General features: G+C 38.1%; 1 protein-coding gene across 5 annotated transcripts in view; it reads right to left on the bottom strand.

The window, feature by feature from the left end:
- The window catches only part of RMDN2 (regulator of microtubule dynamics 2), a 109,428-nt gene that overhangs the window by 43,372 nt on the left and 48,376 nt on the right, over nucleotides 1–17,680 (bottom strand). For 2 of the 5 annotated variants that reach the window (XM_059078833.2, XM_067007780.1), the window contains exons 1-2: nucleotides 14,700–14,964; nucleotides 8,000–8,467 (exon numbers count right to left, since the gene is read on the bottom strand). In XM_059078833.2, coding sequence (XP_058934816.2) covers nucleotides 8,000–8,451 — 452 coding nt within the window. In that variant the 5' untranslated portion in view covers nucleotides 8,452–8,467; nucleotides 14,700–14,964. Of the gene's footprint in view, nucleotides 1–7,999; nucleotides 8,468–14,447; nucleotides 14,602–14,699; nucleotides 14,965–17,680 lie in introns of those variants that run through there. The other 3 variants (XM_067007777.1, XM_067007779.1, XM_059078832.2) reach the window with 2 other exon arrangements.

Genomic DNA, 17,680 nt, shown 5'->3' on the forward strand with positions numbered 1-17,680 from the left:
CATGCTTGATGTTTTTTTCTGTAGTACATACCATCTTCTAATATACTTTACTAACCTACTACATGTGCTATTTTTGTCAGTATCTCCCCCACTAGAATGCATGCTCCCTGACAACAGGATTCTTTGTTTTATTAATTGGTGTCATCAAGTGCCTAGAACAGCACCTGACACATAGTGGATATGCACTGAATATTGCTGAATGAATGATACAGAGTTGTAGGAACTCAGCAGGCACTCAGGTATATATATTAAATATATATATAATATACATCTATACATACATATGTATGTATTTATATATATATACGTATGCACACACACATATGTTAATTTGTAGTTCAAGACGATGTTCTAACTCTTAGCTTAGTCTTTAAAAATTCATGCTACCTCCCACATTTCCTTTTTGGTGGCATACAACGCAAACAATTTGTTTTCATTTATTTACACACTGTTCTGTTCTAAAAAGATTTTAAGGAGGTATATAGGTATATATAACATATAAGAGAACAAATCAGAAGTGGTAGGAAAAGATAAAGACAAGGCCAAATGTGAATGAGGTCAATAAAAAAGTACATATACTTTAGATATCTATACCCTTGCTCTACAAAGGCACACAAATGTGGTTCTACATCTTCCAGCAGCTAAAGCAGTCACGGTTCCCAACAGATACTAACAAAGATAGAAGTGAAGCAAATTCTTGAGAGAAATGCACTTTTTTCCAATAATAAGACTCAAACTTCCTTCAAAGTCCTTATAAAGAAGACACTATGTGAAATGATGCTTAACTTCTTCAACAACATTATCAGTGGCAACTTCATTCTAATTGCTCAAACCAAAAAACTTAGAATCATCCTTGACTTCTTTGTCTGTCCTAAGCAACATTCAGAAATTCCTGTTAGTTCTATCTTCAAAATATATCCAGAACCCAGCCACCTCTCACCACCTTTACCCACTACTCCCCTGGTCTAGACCACCATCACGTTATCTGGATTATTGCAATGGCCTCCTATCATGTCTCCCTGCTTTAGTCCTTGACCATTGTAGTTTATTCTCAACATAGGAGCCAGAATGGTCCTTCAAAAAGCTGAATCAGATCATGTCACCCTTTGCTCAAAATCTTCCAGTGGATGACCAAATCAGAGTAAAAACCTAAGTCCTTAGAGTTGTCTACAAGACCCTACATAATCTAGTCCAGTACCTCTGACCTCATCTCCTACTACTCTCCTGCCTGCTCAGCACTCCAGGAACTCTGGCTTCCTTGATATTCCTTGAACACATCAGCCATGTTCCTGCTTTAACATCTGTATTTGCTGTCCTTCTGCCTGCTATGTTCTCCACTGGATATCTACATAATTTACTTCCTCACCTGTTTCACACCGTTGTTCAAACATAACCTTCATATTATTGCAGATGATATGATTATTTACATAGAACATATTTTAAAAACCTACAAATTATGAGACTAATAGAGTTTAGCAGGTTGGCTGCATATAAGATTAAAATTCATTCTTAATATATTAGCAGCAAAAAGCCTAAAAAACAAAATTATATAAAATACTTTACTTACAATGATCTCAGAGAATATCAGACACCCAGGAATAAATCTAATAAAATATATGTAAAAATTCTACGGAGAATATCATAAAAGATATATTAAAAGCTGTTTATAAAATAACTTAAATTCATGGAAAAATATATCATGTTCATGGCTATAAACAACAATATTATAAATAAGTAAATTCTCTCCAGATTAATTCAATGTAGTTCCAATTTTATAAACCTTACCAGAAATTTCATAGAATTTAATAAGATGATTCTAAAAGTTACATGAAAAGGTAAAGAGCTGAGAATAGTCAAAGCACTGTTAAGAAAGAGAGCAGGGAGAGAAGACTTACCTCACCAGATATTAGGACTTATCATGAAGCTATAATAATTAAAGACCATGTGCTATTGGTACAAGGATAGATGAGTGACTGACAGAACAGAGCCAAGAAACAGCCTCATACACAAATGAAAGTGTGGTATATGACAGATGTGACATGTCAGATTAGTGAGAAGTTAACAGACTGAGCTGAAAAGAAATGGTTATCTCTATGGAAAAAGTTGAAATTGAATCTCTGTCTTATAATATTAAAAAATAACTCTAAGGTGTAAGGATGGTATAAGGAATTAAGTGTTAAAAATAATTTTTTAAACTCTAAATGGAAAATATAGGTGAATAACTTTTAGTCTTTGGGGCAAGAAATTTTCTTAACCAAAATACAAAAGCATTAGCTATAAATGATTATTAATGATTATTAATTATGAGTGATTAACCAATTTGACTATATTAAAATGAAAAACTGTTGCTAATCAAAAGATATTTTCAAAAATGCAAAAACACAAATTAAAAACCAGGAATAGATATTTTGTGACATGTACAACTGGAGAACATTAATGTCAAGAATAAATATTTTCTAAAATTCAATAAAAAAACAATAAATGCAACAGAAATAAGTTCAAAGGTTTTCCCAAATGAAAAAATACATAAAGCCAATAAACATAAGAAAAGATGTTCAACATTTACTAGTGATCAGAGAAATACAAATCAGGACCACAGAGAGATATTATTGACACCTGTTTCATTTACAAAATTTAAAAATCTGACAATACCAAATGTTGGAGAGGAAGTCAATCCACGGATCTGATGTGAATGTAAACTGGTGAAACCAGCTGGAAAAGCGTGTTGGCATCATCTATTAATATTGAACTTTCACATATCTGAGGACTCAGTAACCAAGTCTCTGGCACATGTACAAAAGGAGGTAGGTGTTAAGAATATAGACAACAGTACTTTCACAATAGGAAACTCCAGGAAACAACTGAAATGCCCAGTCAAGAGAGTGGATGAATATTACCCAACAGTCAAAATGAAAGAAATACTGTGATGTGAAAAATAGGGAAGACTCTTAACAAACTTATATTAAGTGGAAAAATAAGCTCTTAAAATTATATACAACATGATCCCCTTTTCATAAAACAATCAAAGTTCAATGTTATTTTTAAGGAATACACACATATGCAATAAAATTATATAAAAAGGACAGCAAGGAATGAACAATATATATTATACACTCAGGATGATAGTTACCCTCAGGTGAGGGGAGGCAGGGAGCCAAATGGTTTCATAGATGCTTATTACATTATCTATAATAACAAATTAAATAATTGAGTAAAAGTGGCACATGCATGCACCAGTAATAAGTGTTTGCATGAGCTAAAGACAGTTTTTAATCCAATTCTATGCACCTGAGATATAGTAAGAAAATAATAACTAAAAGAAAGTAACTGGTTTAATGTCAGACAATATTATTTAAACTAAAACCCACTACACTGTACAATTTAGAAGGGTGATTTTATGGTATATGATTAATATCTCAATAAAGATGTTATTTTTATAAGAAAAAATTGAATATTCCTATAGCCATTAAATAAATTAAATCAGAATTTATATATATATTCTAGTAGAGAGAGAGAGAGAAGGGGGGGACACAGATAGCTATATAGCGAGTTCTATCAATATATGCAAAGAATTACTCAAATTCTTCTAAGGAATTGAAAAAGAGGAAACATTTCTCACCTCATTTTATGAAGCTAGTAAAACTAATACCAAAACCAAACAAGTATAGTATAATAGGAAATGAAAACTATAGGCCAATTTCACATATAAACATAGATGCAAAAATCCTCCAAAATACCAACCAAAAAACTTCAACACACATGAGAGAATGCATTGTAACCAAATTGAGTTTATCTCACTAATTACAAGCACAGTTAACATTAGAAAATTTCTCTAACATAACAGATTAAAAAGAGAAAAACTATATGATCACTTTAGTGGTTACCAAAAAAATTCTTTTCAGTAAATTCAACAACATTTCAGCACAAAAGAAATACCAAATGCATAAACAAGGAATAGAACTTCTTATAATAGAATATAAACCAAAAACTATGATACAGATCATATGTAATGATGAAACATTATAAGCATTCTCCTTAAAATCAGACATAGAAAAGGATGTCCAATATTGCTGCTTCTACTTAGCATGGTACTACAGGTCCTGTTAGCAGAATATTAAAAGAAAAAAAATTTATAAGAATTGGGAAAGAAGAAACAGAACTGTTATTATTTGAAGATTATTCAGTAGAAAGAAAACCTAGCTCCCTTTCCACCCAGCAAGGACACAGCAAGATACTGTCTATGAACCAGAAAGTAGGTTTTCACCAGATACTGAATCTGCTGTAACCTTGATCTTGGGCTTCCCAGCCTCCAGAACTGTGAAAAAGAAATTTCTGTTGTTTATAAGCCACCCAGTCTATGGTACTTGGTTATAGCAGCTCAAACAAAGACACTATTCAATATTTAAAAAAAAAAAAAAAAAAGAAAAGAAAGAAAGAAAAAAAGAAAATCTAACAGAATTTACAGATAAGTAAATAAAACTATTATTTATGATCAATTACATTCCTATATCTATAGAACAATTTACAAAATGTAATTTTATAAAATATAGCATTTACGGGCTTCCCTGGTGGCACAGTGGTTGAGAATCTGCCTGCTAATGTGGGGGACACGGGTTTGAGCCCTGGTCTGGGAGGATCCCACATGCCGTAGAGCAACTGGGCCCATGAGCCACAACTGCTGAGCCTGCACGTCTGGAGCCTGTGCTCCACAACAAGAGAGGCCACCATAGTGAGAGGCCTGTGCACCATGATGAAGAGTGGCCCCTGCTTGCCACAACTAGAGAAAGTCCTCACACAGAAATGAAGATTTTTACTTATTTTTACTTATTATTTTTACTTATTTTTTTACTTATTTAAAAAGTTTGCTTCTAGGTGTTTATTTAGAAAGATGTGTTAGATCTTTCTGTATCTTATTCCTTTCAAAACAGAAAAAGAAACAAATTGTTTTTCTTTCTTTGCTTTTGTTTATTTTTCTAAAGTAGAGCTAAGGAGGAAACAGTTTCTCTCCCTCTACTTTATTTTTTTTAAATTTTACTCTTATTTTGGATTATAGTTGATTAACAATGTTGTGTTATTTCAGGTGTATAGCAGAGTGATTCAGTTATACATATATCTATTCTTTTTCAAATTCTTTTCCCATTTAGGTTATTACAGAGTATTGAGCAGAGTTCCCTGTGCTATACAGTAGGGCCTGTTGGTTACCTATTTTAAATAGATCAGTGTATACATGTCAGTCCCAAACTCCCAATCCATCCCTCCCCCAACCCTTCCCCCCCGGTAACCATAAATTCATTCTCTAAGTCTGCGAGTCTGTTTCTGTTTTGTAAATAAGTTCGTTCATATCATTTTTTTTAGATTCCACATGTAACCAATATCATATGATATTTGTCTTTCTCTTTCTGACTTACTTTGCTTAGTATGATAATCTCCAGGTCCATCCATGTTGCTGCAAATGGTATCATTCTTTTTAATGGCTGAGCAATATTCCATTGTATATATGTACCACATCTTCCTTTTCCATTTAACTCTCCCTCTGCTTTCAATGCCATTCATTGTCCATTATTGTCTAGTCCATTATTAGGGCTCTAGTACATCTACTCTCATACTCTTGCTAACAAAGGCACCCAGGATCAAGCAAGAGAAGGGGATGACTTACTTGACATCAATCTTAAAGTTTTGATATGTCTAGTTTTTATTAGCAGTATGTGACTACTATTCATAGATTTCACAAATCCCTCTTGAACCCACATAAAAAATTTATGTCTACACCATTACTTAAAATTAATTAAGTCTCATAATTATCTTCTTTTTTTTTTGCGGTACAAGGGTCTCTCACTGTTGTGGCCTCTCCCGTTGCGGAGCACAGGCTCCGGACGCGCAGGCTCAGCAGCCATGGCTCACGGACCCAGCCGCTCCGCGGCATGTGGGATCCTCCCGGACCGGGGCACGAACCCATGTCCCCTGCATCTGCAGGCGGGCTCTCAACCACTGCGCCACCAGGGAAGCCCTATCTTCTTTTTATTTGTCCTAAACTTATCCTAATCTTATCAAAGGTTGCCTGTCTTTCTATAATACTAGAATTTCTTGAGCAAGCCTGTGCTCAGCTTAACCAGGGTCTTTTAAGATTAAGGGCCACTGATCCTTTTGGCCTAAACCCCTTCATCAGAGCTGCCATCTCTTCCCTCAGTCTAGTGGATCTTCTCTGGCTAGTCTTTAGTTCCATTACGTCCCTTCTAAGATGTGACTGACAAAACTGCACATGGGACTCCCGGTGAGGAAACACCACAGATCTGCGAAAGGTAAGATAACCATTGGTTTGTCTTCAGTAACTCTCAATGATGCGCAACGTTATGGTCGGATTTTTTATCATTATCAGAGTCCTAAGCTGCTGTTCTCTATACCCATAATAATTAACAAACGTCTTTTCTGAGTTACAGTTCTAAATTATTTAGAACTATTTTAGATTCCTTTTAAACATTTCATTGCCTGGACTTCCCTGGTGGAGCAGTGGTTAAGAATCTGCTTGCCAATGCAGGGGACATGGGTTCCAGCCCTGGTCCAGGAAGATCCCACATGCCGCGGAGCAACTAAGCCCACGCGCCACGACTACTGAGCCTGTGCTCTAGAGCCTGTGAGCCACAACTATTGAGCCCGCGTGCCACAACTACTGAAGCCCATGCACCTAGAGCCCATGCTCCACAACAAGAGAAGCCACCACAATAAGAAGCCCGTGCACTGCAACGAAGAGCAGCTCCCGCTCACCACAACTAGAGAAAGCCTGCGTCCAGCAACAAAGACCAAACGCAGCCAAAAATAAACAAATAAAAATTAAAATAAACAAACAAACAAAAACCATTTCATTGCCTATTTTAAAACCAGTCTACAACTTTTCCTGTTCAGGAACACAAATTTTTAAGACCTTCTTGTTATCTAGATCTAGCATTTGTGGCTCTTCTCTCTCTGAAAGATTTTTCATAAGTTATTTCTCCAGTTCTATATAAAGATGCTAAGTAATTCCAGACCTATTATTGATCTCAAAGACCTCATCAACCATTTACACTTCTTTATCTATGAAATCACCCTTAAATCCCTATACTTTGTTTCCTCTCTCCAGATCCCTTCTCCTTCTTCCAATTCTATAGTTATTTAGCAGGTCACTCATTAATTCAAGAAATAGTTACTGGCATCTACTCAGTGGTAGGCACAATAATAGGTGTTAGGAATACGAAGATGAAAACATAGAGTCCCTGCCTTAAAGAATTTCAGGCTATGCTACATTCACTGGTGCATCTTTATTTACTTGCCTATTTCACTCCTTAGAAACACTAGTCAGGCACAATTCCTTTTTTCATAAATCATTTGTTTTTCCCCTAAAAAAACATTATTTATGTTCTTGATTGTAGAATTCAATGAATTACCCATGCAAGGATGAAACTGAGTCACTTGTACATTCTCAAATCTTTTTAGGTCTGCACTGCCCAATTCAGTAGCCATTAGTCCCATGTGGCTAATTTTAAATTAATTACAATGAAATGAGATTTAAAATTCAGTTCCTCAGTTTCACTAGCTACATTTCAAGTGCTTAATAGCCACATGTGGCTACTGGCTACCGTATTGGGCAGCACAGATTTAGACCATTTCCATCATCACAGTATTAGATAGTACTTTTTGGACAGTTCTTATGTAAGGGGTCACACAGTGGCCACATATAAAAACAGGTTACACATTTAGGCAAACAATCATTGTCTTCCTCTATACTCATGTGATGCCACCTAGCACTAGAGTAAGTTACATTCTTTTTGTCATTGAGGTCTAAACTAAAATACTGACCTCTATGGAATAACATTTTAATTGTAACATAAGACAAAATAATCACTCCTTTTTATGCCTTCTTAGTAACAGAATATATGACTGGGAATGTATAATGAAAGTACCTAAGTAATAGCAATAATGCAATAAATAATCAATTCAACATGGGAAACATCTTAAAGAATCTTACCCTCCTTCACTTTCCGCTTCCTCTGAACTATTACTTGCTGCTGAACTTTGAACTGTGACAAGCCTTCTTTTTCTAGCTCTGTGCTGAGGACTTATCTTGTGAACAGTTATCTTCCCTCCAAGTTCGCCTTGGATATATTCCTCCAGCTTTGGAATGGCTTCTTTAAGAACTCTGATTTCCTCTTTGAGTTCTTCCATATTTGTCAGTAATTCATTTAACTTCTCCAATATCTGAAGTTGCCTTCCTTGAACGATAGCTGTTGTTCCTTGGCCATTAGGCATTTCATCTTGCAAAGGCATCAAATCAAGTGAATTACCCAGAGAAAGAAATTTAGGTAAATCCACTGCTGTCCTTGGTTTACGAACCTTGTGGTACCACAGAAGCAGCAAGCTGATTCCAGTAGTTCCCACCATGATGCCAAGTATAATTTCTTTGTTTGTGGAACGAGGCATTTCCTGGTTTTTGTTTCTAAAATTAAAAGTATACATGTAAATGAACATTGTTTCTGTCTTTCCCAAGACAAAAATATTAGGGCTTTTTCAATCGACAAAAACCAAGTCTACCTCATCACAAAAAAATTTAATAACACTTGATAAATCACAAACTAAAATAAACTATGAGTAATTGCCTCTATAATGTATGTGGCTGAGTAGAAATACTACCTTTATGGATATTACTGACAACCAGTGTAAAGTATCAACTTTAATTCACAATTTGTATTCTACTTCTGATCTGAAATTTACTCTTTTCCATATATTTTTAAAGGATATGATAGGGCTTCCCTGGTGGCGCAGTGCTTGAGAATCTGCCTGCCAATGCAGGGGACACGGGTTCGTGCCCCGGTCCGGGAAGATACCATATGCCGTGGAGCGGCTGGGCCCGTGAGCCATGGCCGCTGAGCCTGCGCGTCCGGAGCCTGTGCTCCGCAACGGGAGAGGCCACAACAGTGAGAGGCCCGAGTACCACAAAAAAAAAAAAAAAAAAAAAAAAGGGTATGATAGAGGTAAAAGCATCATTATAAATTTCTGAAAAAAACTATTTAAGAATTCAAATTATGCTTAACTGTGTCTGAACCTTTTATTTGTATAAAATTAACTAGTGTGCTAATGTCTGGGTTTTATCTAATCTTTAAGGAAAGCCCAAGAAAAAGCTCTTCCTTGGCATCTAGTTAACATTTTCTACTCCAATTTACAGTGATAAACATTTTAAAATGGGGTTTGAGATATAAAATAGACAAAGAGTTGTGGCAAGTTTGTAACCACCTCATCTCTTTTATTCAACATGGAAAGCAGAGATGCTAATGTAGGCGCAGGCTATACTTTTCTTCTTCTGACCTGGAATTCTTCTGCTTCTTACATTTCTATTTCTGTCTGAGGTCTTAATGTTTTTATTTTCTTTCAAATGTTCACTTATTTTTAAAGTAACAAAAAAGTAATTTCTTTGACTCCTTTCTCCTTCTGAACTTTCACCATTTTGCATCAAAGACCCAAGCTTTGGGCTACATGGGCCTAAGCTTCCATATAAACTTATAAACTTCCATATAAACATAAACTTGTTGCATATAAACTTAGCTACTTTGACAAAATGCATCATAATCTTTCTTTACTTCATCCCCTCTTCACTAGTTTTATTGCTTATCACTGTTCTTAAAGAAGGCCACTAAAGGAAAACAATAATATAAATCCCCCTTTCCTTCTGAGACTTTAAAATGGCAATGAGTATATAAATACAATGATAAACCTTTGTAAGGAGAGTAAAATACAATAAGGCTTTTATACAAACTTTGAAGTTTCCAAAATTGTTTTCCCATCAATTTCCCCTATTTTATAAACAGGTAAACACCTGTATTAAATTTTGTTTGCGGGCTTCCCTGGTGGCGCAGTGGTTGAGAGTCCGCCTGCCGATGCAGGAGACGCGGGTTCGTGCCCTGGTCCGGGAGGATCCCACATGCCGCGGAGCAACTGAGCCCGTGAGCCATGGCCGCTGGGCCTGCGCGTCCGGAGCCTGTGCTCCGCGGCGGGAGAGGCCACGGCGGTGGGAGGCCCGCGTACCGCAAAAAAAAAAAAAAAAAAAAAAAAAAAATTTTGTTTGCAACTTGGGAGAAATGATACAAATAATGGTAAACTGTCTGTTACAGGAAATTAAATTTGCAAATATTTCGGTTTGTTTTTCCTGACACTTTCTCAAGGAGCAAATTATTATAGCACTGCCATCCTTAATCCCTGATAAAAGGGAAACAAAGAGGAAAGTACTATGATCTCCCCAGGTTTCCAGTTGGAGGCAATTTCTGGACTATGGCACAGGGAAGGGAAAACCAAACAGAGCCTGGTAATCTCACTGAGTTAAACCGAGATCAGAGTTCAGAGAAACTGAAGCACCCAGAATTTGTGCCCAGTTAGTACTGAAGATGAGGGAGTTTTGCAGCGAAAGAGTTCCAGAAATACACATAGTGCTATTCTTGAGTCTTTTAATTTAAAAAAATTTTTATTTATTTATTTCAGATGCGCCAGGTCTTAGTTGCAGCACGCGGGATCTTGGTTGTGGCATGCAGGATTTTTAGTTGTGGCATGTGGGATCATTAGTTGCAACATGCAAACTCTTAGTTGTGGCATGCATGTGGGATCTAGTCTTAGCCACTGGACCACCAGGGAAGTCCCTCTCCCTGCATCTTTAATTGAATACCAATCTGCACATGCACAGAGTGAAACCCCACTGAGCCAGGCAAAAAACAATTTCAAGGGAAAGAACAATTACCAGGGGGCTGTAAGCTGAACTATTCCTAAACATTACACAGAACTGGTAAGTGTTCAAGTGTTTACCATCCAGAGTGTAGAGAGTGTATGAGTTACTTGAGACTTTCAGTAGAGGCTTCAGAAGGGTAATCGCTTGCTAATGCAGCTAAATTAACACTAGAGTTAAGGCTATTTAGACCTGCTCTAAAATAGATTAAAAATGAGCCTTCAAAGGATCAAACTGATTCACAAGTAATTTAACTGCCTTCAGTAGCAAGTCCAACACTCTTTACAGGAATAGAAAAAATCCAGAACTCAACAACATAAAATCACAATGCTGATGATCTAATCAAAAATTACTAGACATGTAAAAAAGCAGGAAAATGACAGAGGTGATATAATTAGCAGATAAGGGTTTTAAAACAACTATTACAGATATTACGGTCATTATTTAACATAAATATTAAAAATATGCTAAAGGAAAACATAAACATGATGAGGAAAGTTACAGAAGGCATTAAGCAGAACCAAAAAGAACCTCTAAAGATAAAAAATAAAATAACTGAAATAAAATTTTACTAAATGAGATTAACAGCAGAGAAACACTACAGGAAAAAAAAAATATCAGCAAACCCAAAGACATAGCAATAGAAACCATCTGCTATAGACTAAATATTTGTGTCCCCCCAAATTCATACGTTGAAATCCTAATCCCAAGGTGACAGTATTGGATGGAGACCCTTTAGGAGGCAGAGCCCTCATAAATAGGATTAGGGCCCTTATAAAGAGACCCCAGAAAGATCCCTTGTTCCTTCCACGACATAAAGTTACAGCAAGAAGGTTCCAGCTATGAACCAGGAAGCAGGCCCCCACAAGACAGTGAATCTGCCAGTGCCTTGATCTTGGATTTCTTAGCCTCCAGAATGATGAGAAATAAATTTCTGTTGTATATAAGCCACCCAGTCTACAAGATTTTGTTATAGCAATCCAAATGGACTAAGACATCATCCAAAATGAAGCACACAGATTTTTTAAAAAGACTAAAAAACAAACAAAAAACCAAGTAGAGCCTATAGGGTAATATCAAGCAGTCTAAAACATATATAGTTAAAGGGAAGAAAAGGAGGGGTAACAAAAAAAATTTGAAGGAGAAATGGCAAAAAAAATTCCAAGTTGTACAAAATCTATAAACCCAGAGATCCAAGAAGGTAAACATAATCCAAGAAGAATAAATTAAGAAAACCAAACCATGGCAAAACATTATTAAAATGCTGAAAACCATTGATAAAGAAATCTGAAAAGCAGCCAGTGATGGGGGAAAAAAGACATATTATGTACAGAGAAAAAAAGATAAGATTACAGCTGACACTGTCTCCAAGGCATCACCTCAGAAACTATTCAAGCAAGAAAACAACAGAGTGACATCTTTAAAGTGCTGAAAGAAAAGGTCAACTTGCATTTCTACACCCAGTAAAATATTTTTCAAAAATGAGGGTAAAATAATGAATTTTTTAAACAAAGAAAAGGTGAGAGAATCCATTACCAGCGGCCATTCACTACAAGAAATGCTAACAGAGGTTCTTCAGGCAGAAGGAAAATAATAACACACAGAAACTTGGATCTACACAAAGGATGAAGAGCACCAGTAGTGGCAAACATGTGGCAAAATATAAAAGTCATTTTTCTCATTTTAAGATTTATTCATAAAATATTTGCTTATTACAGCAAAAATGACAATTACATATCATGAGGTTTTTATCATATGTAGAAGTAAGAAAGTAGGACAACAGCCCAAAGGCTGGGAAGGGAAAAAGAGAATATACTGTTGTAAGGGTCCTAAGTTATAAAGCAGTGTTATAATAAAGATCCACAGTTGTCACAGAGAAGGAAACCATAAAAAAGACGAAAAGACAACCTCCAGAATGGGAGAAGATATTTGCAAACGAAGCCATTGACAAAGGATTAAGCTTCAAAATATACAAACAGCTCATACAGCTCAATATTTAAAAAACAAACAACCCAATCCAAAAATGGGCAGAAGACCTAAGCAGACATTTCTCCAAAGAAGACATACAGATGGCCAACAGGGACATGAAAAGATCCTCAACATCAGTGATCATTAGAGAAATGCAAATCAAAACCACAATGAGGTACCACCTCACACTGGTCAGAATGGTCATCATCAAAAAATCTACAAACAATAAATGCTGGAGAGGGTGTGGAGAAAAGGGAACCCTCTTACACTGTTGGTGGGAATGTAAATTGATACAGCCACTATGGAGAACAGTATGGAGGTTCCTTAAATAGCTAAAAATAGAACTACCATATTGAAATATGACTTCAGAACTGAGAAAATCAACTGGGAAAAAAACTAAAATCAATGGAGCATGTATTTGTTTTAAATAATCACAATTAGAGAATAATAGCTCAAGCTATGCTTGAGTTTTATATCAGTATAAAATGAATGTGCTTCTAAGCCAATAATTTGCAAAATGCCACTCATTAAAAATCAGAACACCTGCTTGCCTGCAGTATAATTTCAAAGGTTATATTACATCATTTACATGACTTTAATACATTTAATTATCACATTAGTAGTAGACACTTGCACTTTAGTATAAAAACACAGTAATTTAAAAATAGGGACTAGGGAATTCCCTAGTCGTCCAGTAGTTAGGACTCAGCGCTTTCACTGCTGGGGCCCTGGTCAATCCCTGGTCAGGGAAGTAAGATCCCATGGCATAAAGAAAGAAAGAAAGAAGGAGAGAGAGAGGGAGGGAGAGAGAGAGAACGAAGGAAGGAAGGAAAGAAGGAAGGAAGGAAGGAAGATTGATTCTTGGTTTAAAAATATATATAGAGAGAGACTAGATAATCAGATACTAAGTATTATTCCTGTCACATTTCAATTTGTAAGGTACTAATAATAATGTAAAATAATAGACATTATTTTATTATAAATTATTGGCATCTAAAATTAATGGGTAATACTTAATTAAACGTTGTTTGCAGAGATGAGAATTAAGAATTCTGCTGAAATAGTAAATCATCAAAATGTTGACTCTACTGAAATTTCTGCATTAAAATTCCTTTGTAGAACCTGTCATAAAACATTAACTTCAGAAAACATTTAACTTTCATGTTCTAGTTTTAAAATTAATTTTTAGAAAGGGAAATTATGCTTTACCAAGTTACATACAATGCTTTCAGCAATATTTAGCATATATATTCACTTAATTCATCAGCAGATTCGTAGGGGGAAATACATAAAAAATAGAACTCTGATAAACTTGGAAGATGGATGAACACGACCCTGAGTTTTAAGTTTCCCAAAGGAATTGCTCTGAGACCTTGAATTAGCGATTAGATCCTCTACAGCGACCTGGATAACTTGATACTTTCTAAGTGAATTCTAACACTCATATTTCTTTCGGTTTTCATTTTTTTTCCTATTTTATCATTTTTCATTTAGGCCTCCCTGATGTTTGGCTTATTTGCAAATGTTTGTCCCACTGAAAATCTAGCCTTCATTTTGTGTAAAATAGGTGGAGAATCTGATCAAAACAAAGCAAAACAAAACAAAAACATTTGCTGAAGTTACAAAGGTAAGAAAGACCCAGGGAGCCCAGGTGAGAAGCGAGCAAGTGTCTCCGGCAGAAACATCTGCGTTTGCAGGGACCCGACAGGCCGAGGCAGCACGCTGCCCGCTCCCCACGCACCCCACGCCGGGCGCCCGCGCGGAAATACTGGCGACCTCAGGGGTTGAAACTTCCCAGGCACCGGCTGGGCGAGGGTTGCGCCAGGTTAAGCTGCTACAAGCCCGCTCTGCCGCCCGGAGGAGGATGCCCCCCAGGCTTGCAGCCGCCTAGAGGACGCCCGCACGACCCGGAAGTGCGGTGGCCAACGCCGGAAGTGCTGCCTCGATCCTCAGCCGCGTCCCACCCCGGACAGCCGAGATACCCACTGCCCACCTGCGCAGCGCCAGTTCTCGCCGCGCCGGCCTCTCTGCTGTCGGACACCGGGGGCCTGCTGACGGGGCGGCTGGGAGCGAAGCGGCAGGCGGACAGTAGTCCCGGAGCCAGCGCGTCCAGAGGTCCGCCGCCGCGGCCGTCTTGTCCTGACCCAGATAGCCGAGGCGCCGGGGGAGGAGCCCGCGCCGCTCGCCCCGCGGTTCCCGCCTCTTCCCGCCGGGCGGTCAACTCACCGGGGCGGCTCCCTGAGCACCTCTTACAAACGGAGACTAGTGCGCTCCGCTGGGCGCCTCGGCCAGCACCGGACTTTGCCGCCCGGGTACCGCCTCCCTCAGAGCTCGTCTCCCCGCCTCGACCACCGCGCCCTGGCTCAGGGCCAGCGCGCCCGGCCGGGCAGGAGACTCGGCGCGCGCTCCCTGCCTCCAGCGCGCTTTCTCCCATCACTGCCGCTCCCGAAACCCACCCTCCCTTCGGTTCTTTCCTGCCCCAAACCCACCCCCCCTGCCCTAGATTCACCCTTCTTCTGTGCCCCTTTCTATACACAACCTTGAACCCTCCGTACGACAGTCAAACGTGGACGTCTTGCATCAATTACTAGTCAAGTTATCCTAAGTTCACTTTAACTCACTTTCTGTTTTAGTGAGCTAAATCCCCGGCCTCTCTGTCCTCCCCTCAACCCACCACCATTCAGAGTTGCCTTTAGGCGAAAACCACTATCTTCTCAGATGCTTAACATTCGAGATTTTACCCAGCTTCGCTTTCTGTGGTTTGTATAATGAAAATAAAATTCTGCCAAATGAACTCTTAAAAACTGCACATTCACTCCCTTCTGTATTGTCCTCACTTTGAGCTTTAAATTTAGGCTTGCAGGAAACAGTCTTGAGTACTAAATTCCCTACCAATGTGCTGAATGGGATTAAAAACGGATGCATTACTATTTATCAAAAAACAAAACAAGCAAAAGAACCCCTCTGAAGAATCAGAAGGCTAATTTCACAATCCATACAAAACTATTTACTAATGGAGATTCTACAGGATCTTTAAGACTATAAAATGTGTTTTGAGCTTTAAGCAAGCTGCACTGAAGAATAAGTAAGCCTAGCCACGTCATTTTATTAAAACTAAGTTATATTTTGGAAGGCAGCAGACTAATACTTAGCCTCTAAGATTTGAAACTATAAAGCACTCCTAAGAACCACTTTCATTCACACTTTGTTATGGTTTACAAAGATATTACAACATAATGCTAATGATTGCTTTATTTAAACAATACAACATAATATAAACCTGTCTGGCAGGTTGATCTCTTTTAATAGATTTCTTTCCAAAAGAAACTTTACTGTCTCTTCAATAACACTTAAAAGAAGCTTGAAGCACCTTGAGATTTAAGCTTGTCCAGGAGTCCGTGAGTTGTTCACGGCTGCATCCTCAGCACACAGCACAGAAGAGGTCTGCAATAAAAACGTGGAGTGTGTGTGGGCTGAGAACAGGGCCTTACCAACCCTCTGCTCCAAAAGAAAGATGTCAGCTGATACTGACTTGTTCTTCAAGTTCAGGGAGTGGGGTAAAATAGCTGGACTCTTTCTGTATGCCTATGTAACTAACACCTGTTCCCCTTGATTCTGTTTCTTGATCTGTAAAAATGATCTGTGAGGTAGAAACTCACGGAGCGGTGGCCATTGATCTTTGCTAAAGTTAAAACTAAGAAGTAAAGAGACGAGCTATATTCGCCAGGCGCTGTTGTAGGGATGACATAAAAAAGAAGGAATTATTCTACTTATCTCTACTAGGAATGTGGTCTCAAAGGAATGTCTGAAGGGGAAAAAAAAATCACTACGAATCTCAGAGATGCTGTTTGTCATGGACTGAATGTTTGTGTTCCTCCAAAATTCATTATATTTAAGCCCTAATCCCCAATGTGATGGTATTTGGAGGTGAGACCTTTGGGAAAGAATTGGGTTATGAGGCTGGAGCCCTCTAGAATGGGATGAATGCCCTATTAAGAAGAGACCAGAGCTCTTTCTTTTTCTACCATGTGAGGATACAATGAGAAGCCATCTGTCTGCAACCCAGAAGAGGACCCTCACCAGAATCCAACCCTTCTGGCACTACGATCTCTGATTTCCTGCCTCCAGAACCATGAGAAATAAATGTTTGCTATTTAAGCCAGCCATTCTATGGTAATTTTTTATATCAGCCCTAACGAAGACACTTGTGTTTGTCACAACTAGCACAGCATTACAGTCAGCTGACACCTCTGGTGTACAGGCACTTCACAATTTGTCCCCACCTACTTTTCCAGCTTTTCTCTACCATTTTCACCAGACATCAATCCTTCACTTCACCTATAGGCAAACTACCTTATTTTCTTTCCATATATCACACGTTTCCCCAGTCTCTGTGTTTAGACTGCTCTCTGTGTCTGGAATACCCTACTCTTTGCCACCTGTCAAAAAACAATTCATCCAGTTTAATCTGCATCCCTTGAGCAGCTACTCCACACGTTCTCCTCCTCCCTCAAAGAAGAATTCCTCCAGGCCCCGCCAAAACTCTGCAGAAGGATAAGGAGTTTCCATGAGTAGAAACCCCTCCCTGCTGGTTTTCTGCACCCCGTTCTCGTGTACACTATTATTACCGCTTGGTCAGTGACTGTTGTGCCCTTGAGCTGAACATCTTCAAGGCAAGGATGTATTTATCTTTGTATCCCCAGTGCCTGGCACAGCGCACATACTCTATATATTAGATAAATAGTTGAAAAAAATTCTTTGAAAGTATATGTACACTCAAGAGGAAAGTATTAAGAAATCTGCCGTCCTTTATATGGTAGGAACATGAGAAGTGTGTGTCAGGTGTATAATGTTGGAGGGGGGGGTTGTTTTATTTTTATTTCTTGGCTTTTATCTAAGTGGTTTATATCCAGGAAGAAATTGAATGACAAAGCTGGTGGAGGAAGGAGCCATCCAAGCATAACTGAAGCTCCA

Source organism: Kogia breviceps, chromosome 11 (genome assembly GCF_026419965.1).
Source record: "Kogia breviceps isolate mKogBre1 chromosome 11, mKogBre1 haplotype 1, whole genome shotgun sequence".
Taxonomy (NCBI): domain Eukaryota; kingdom Metazoa; phylum Chordata; class Mammalia; order Artiodactyla; family Physeteridae; genus Kogia; species Kogia breviceps.